The sequence below is a fragment of the Olea europaea genome, chromosome 20, assembly GCF_002742605.1.
Source record: "Olea europaea var. sylvestris chromosome 20, O_europaea_v1, whole genome shotgun sequence".
Lineage (NCBI taxonomy): Eukaryota > Viridiplantae > Streptophyta > Magnoliopsida > Lamiales > Oleaceae > Olea > Olea europaea.
Genome location: NC_036256.1, coordinates 15,728,275 through 15,733,211, shown reverse-complemented (window position 1 = coordinate 15,733,211; position 4,937 = coordinate 15,728,275). Strand labels below are relative to the sequence as shown.

Here is a 4,937-nt window from a genome sequence, read left to right as displayed (position 1 = left end):
GGGATCTTGATCTACTGAAATTTGTTGATTGTATTTGTATGTCTTTAAATTGTTCTAGTACAATTTATTCAATAGGTTTTGCTGAATTTTCATCTGAAAGTGAAGGCATTGACGCAAGTTCCTTTTTTTCCGTTTTTCTTTCTTTCTTTCTTTCTATTTCTTTTTGAGTTTAATTGAATTCGAGCCTTTAATTTTTGGATCATGCCAAGTGGCCATTGTGTAATTGATGTGCTTTTTAGCTTCTTAATTCGTCTATATTTTCTGGGGATTGGGAGTCGGGTGTGGAGCTAAATGATTTATAAGTTACATTGACAGTTGCACTATCGTGTATGTTTCTTGGTTTGGTTTCATCCTGTATGGTTTTAGTTTCTTTTTGTCAACACCTCCCCGTGTCATTGGGTTTCTGTGCAATTTTATTTGCTTTATGTGGGTTTAAGTCCTTCTGTTCCTTATCATTAGGTTTCTTTCTATTTATTTTTATACTTCCATACATGAATGCTCTCTCTCCGTTTGACATTCTATTGTGGTTGGGAATGCAGGAGTAAATGTTTTTGAGGGATTATCTAGTATAACGATTCAAAGTTTTGATACCTTTGGCAGTCTACATTGGTCGAATGCTTTTATCCCACTTAAACATTTAATTTTCACGCGTACAACGATAAGCAATTGTGATTAAGAGTCTTTTGAGACAATGGATCACTTTAGGCCACCTCAAATTGACAGTATTGGAGTTACTATAAGAAAAAAGAGGAGCCAGACTTTACGCCGTCCTAGACCCGAGCCTCAGTCACTCCCTGATCAATCCTCCATGTCACCAACACAGCTTTCAGATGACTCGAGTAAGATTTCTAGCGATGAGACCGGTGATGCAAATTCTAGAGGGAAAATGTTCAATCTCAATCAGTGTGTATCGAGACCATTTCCTACTAGTGGATCTGATGGTGGATTGAATTCATTAGATAGTAATGGTGTGTCTGGGGATGGAATGGAAAATGAGAACAAACTGAAGAAAGTTAAGCTGAAGGTTGGTGGTGTGACACGCACAATACAAACCAATTCCAATTCTAATGGTGCATTAGGCACAGGCAGTGCATCTTCGGCAAAGGCCAATCAATCATCAGATTCTCGACAGCGGCAGAAACTCATCCTCCAGGTTTTGGTCCTTTGCTTCTCAGATTATGAATTAGGGAATTCTCTTTACATGCACAATTTGTTGGAGCTAATTCAACTTAATTTGGTTATTACTTCACCTAATTATGGTCCATGGATTCCCTCAGAATTCATACTTATGTGAATTAATGCAGAAGTCTTATTTTATCTTTGTAACGTTCTGGCGCAATGGGTGTTTGGTTGGTCACTCAAAAATGTAAATTATGAAAATTTTTAAGATGTAAAATCCTTATGTTGGGAATAAAAATATATCATAGATGTTCGTGGTGAGATGTGTATATCAACTGAGCTATCATATTGAAAAACAAATCTAATGTATTCATGCCTGTTGAGTATTGACTGTCTTTTAACTGACTTTGCTGTATATTGACTGGGAAAACTTATATTTTTTGACATCTTACTATCCCAGGAACATTCCAATGAACATCATTCTCCAGCTCAAGATAAGAAAAAAGGGATCCCCTGGAAGGGTTTCTCCAAAGGTGATTTTGGTATTAGGAAGGAGGATAAAGGGGGGATGCTTGCAAAGAATGCCTTTGAAAAGCAAGGAGAGAAGTCAGATCCCGTTCGTAAGAGCAGAAGGATGCCTAAAAAACGTGTTTTAGATGAGGAATTTGATGAAGATGATCAAGATGATGAGATCAGATACCTAGAAAAGCTTAAAACTGCAAAGATAGCAGGACATAAAGACACCAACACAGAATCAACCAGAAAACAGCGGAAAGATGGGAAGTTGGAAAACATTGAAGGCACGGGGAAGTCTGGTAGGGATTTTAAAGAGTCCAAACCCGATGACACGGATTATGAGGAGGAAGAACTTTTGTCTGATGGTGAGCCTGAAGGAAAGACGAAGAAAAAACAAAAGAAGGATCTCTCAGATCTACCACCAGAAAACAAGAGGGAATTGACTCTCACGACGCGCCAGCGGGCTCTTTTAAGCAAGGATGCCTCTTCTGAATCTGGTGCAAGTCAAATTGAATTCCCAAATGGATTACCGCCTGCTCCACCTCGAAGTAAGTATCTTTATTTTTCTTTTGATTCGGGCCCTTTTGATAATTTCCTAGCATTCTACTCGTCAATTTGTTTAACCTGTACCTCCCAACTTGTATGCTCCAGAGCAAAAGGAGGAGTTGTCAGAAATGGAACAACAGCTGAAGAAAGCTGAGATTGCTCTAAGGCGTAAAATGCAAAATGAGAAAGCAGCACGGGAGTCAGAGGTTTGCTTTTTCTCTCTCCTCCACTGTATTGTGATCTTGTAGGAATTTTAGAACTTCAATGCTAAAATAAGCGTGGAACACCAAATTTGTAGGCTGAGGCAATTAGAAAAATACTTGGCCAAGATTCCAGTAGGAAGAAGCGAGAAGATAAAGTGAAGAAGCGCCAGGAAGAATTGGCACTGGTACTGTGTTCTTCTGGAGCCTGCTATTTGAGCAATGCTATGAAGCTAACTTCTAATAATTCTTCTATCTCTTTTGGAACAAAAAAATACAGGAGAAGGCTGCCAATGCTCAAATGCTAGCATCAAGCACCATTAGATGGGTCATGGGCCCAACTGGGACCACTGTCATTTTTCCGCAAGATATGGGTTTCCCCAAAATTTTTGAATCCAAGCTTTGCAGGTAAAAATTGTTTTCTTCTCGTTCTTTAAACAATGTTTCTAGGGAGGATTATAAAATGCTACCTATTCCTTTTTCATTTTCCTCTCGCACTTGATAGAACTTGAATGTTAAATTAGTTGGAATGACACTAATCTCATTTCGGCCCTTGGACTTCATTTTGCAATTTCAGTTTCCCCCCCTTCATCTTCATGTGATTTTTCAGTATGAATGAGGCTAATCTTGTCTGGGTGTCATTTTGATATTTTAGTGAATGTGACACTATCTTGGCTTGTTTCTGGATTTTGCTTTGAATTTTCAGTTATCCTCCACCACGCGAAAAATGTGCTGGCCCTTCTTGTACCAATCCATACAAATACCGGGATTCCAAGTCAAAGCTTCCTCTCTGCAGCCTCCAATGCTACAAGGCAATTCATGAAAAGACGCATGTCGAAAAGGCCTGCTAAGGTTGTGGTTTGTGTTGCTATTGCTTTCGTATGTGAAGGAAGATATTCTTGCTCGTGTCAATATATCGAGGCCTTAAGAGACACTGTTTCCAAGCTATATTATTTCTCGTAAGCTAGAAAGAATATGGGAACTCAGATGGTCCTGGAAACCTAAATTACCATGATTTTTTGTTTCTGTGTTCACTATATTTTGAGTTCTATGTTTGGATGGTATTATCACTTCCCCTTAGTAAATATAGGGTCTATTTGGTAGTGATTATAAGAATTGATTTTTTGACTGTTACAGAGAAAAATGAGTTCCACTTGTGAGTGAAGAAGTAAAAAATGACGGTTATAATAGTGAAATAACGTCAAAAATTGATTTTTTTGAATGAAAAATTGCTACCAAAGAGGGGCATAATCTTTTTGGCAGAGTGATCTTTTCTTGCAGATTTTTTTTGGTGGTTTCTTAATTGTCAATATCAATTAGAATAAAATACTGACTTTTAGTTCTACGAGATCTTTCACAACTTCCCTGCTGCCATGGATCCCATTGCCAACGATATAGATCACTGTCGTTGCCAAGTGCATCTCTCTTTTTCTTCTTCACCATCACAAGTGTCGCTAGATAGGAGGCCTTAGGGAAGACAATCCTGGTGTTTCAACAAAGTGAGGCAAAGGAGTATATAGAAGAAAAAGCGTAAGGAAAACCAACCAATCTATACATACTGTAAAAATGTTATGAGTTTTAGAAATTTTAATTTATTTAAATGCATGATGTCCATATGGATTCTACTGTTTATATACATTCTTGTGAAAATCTTGTTATAAAAATACATAATCTGCAAAAAGAAAATTACCTTCCTCAAATTGGCACGGGCAGTCGCTGGTGCTGGATCCACCAGTGCCTTCACCAACGCAACTACCAAATTTTTTTTTTCAACGATCTCTCTTGCTGTATCCACTCAGCTTCCAACAACTTTTCCTTTCTGCTTACCCTCATACCATTCTGCCACCAGTCGTATCTGGATCTTCTCTACCTCTATCCAGATTCGAACTTGAACTTTCCAGAAGTAAACTTAGCCGCTAATTTGATCATCTTCACCAATGACCAGCTTTATTAGTTTAGCCTTGATTGTGTTGATGAAAATGGATTAGAACATTGCATGGCAAATATCGTGTAAGTTGTGCGGTGATTTGTGTATGAACTTTGTTTTCTTGAAGACAAAGGAAGAGTGAAAATTGGTGACAAAATATCCTTGATGGTGGAGGATGGCGGTGAGATGGTAGTGATGAAATGGGCTAACGGTGATGGAGTGGTTGACTGGTGGTGATGGTGGATTTTTGTATATTTTGGTTGGTGAGATGGGGTTGCGATGATGCTGGTTATTGTGACATTTTTTATTTTTTTTTTTAGTGGTTGGGAGATGGTGTGAAGATATCGTTTATGTTGGTGGTAATGAGATGGTGGTGGTGGTGGTGCAAATCTGGCAAGTTTGATGGTGGTATAGATCTGACAATATTAAAAGGGATCATTCATCATACAAATATATTTGACAAGGCTATACGGTTGAAACCTCTTTACTTAATGTCCTTATTGTCGAAAGCACCCCTACCTTTTAAAAATAGCACAAAACGTGCTTGCTTCAAATTTTTCTTGCAGAATACACCGTCTCATGTTCCATTGGTCCTGCAGTTTTTTTTTTTTTTTTTTTGGTTTGGGGGG

General features: G+C 38.2%; 1 protein-coding gene across 1 annotated transcript; it reads left to right on the top strand.

The window, feature by feature from the left end:
* The first annotated feature begins 513 nt into the window (after positions 1-513).
* Positions 514-3,515, top strand: LOC111369806 (E3 ubiquitin-protein ligase RBBP6). Its single transcript, XM_022991469.1, has 6 exons — positions 514-1,153; positions 1,580-2,183; positions 2,287-2,387; positions 2,480-2,569; positions 2,662-2,789; positions 3,088-3,515. Exons 1-6 carry the CDS (start codon positions 692-694, stop codon positions 3,230-3,232), a joined length of 1,530 nt encoding a protein of 509 aa, XP_022847237.1. The 5' UTR covers positions 514-691; the 3' UTR covers positions 3,233-3,515.
* The last annotated feature ends 1,422 nt before the right edge of the window (positions 3,516-4,937 follow it).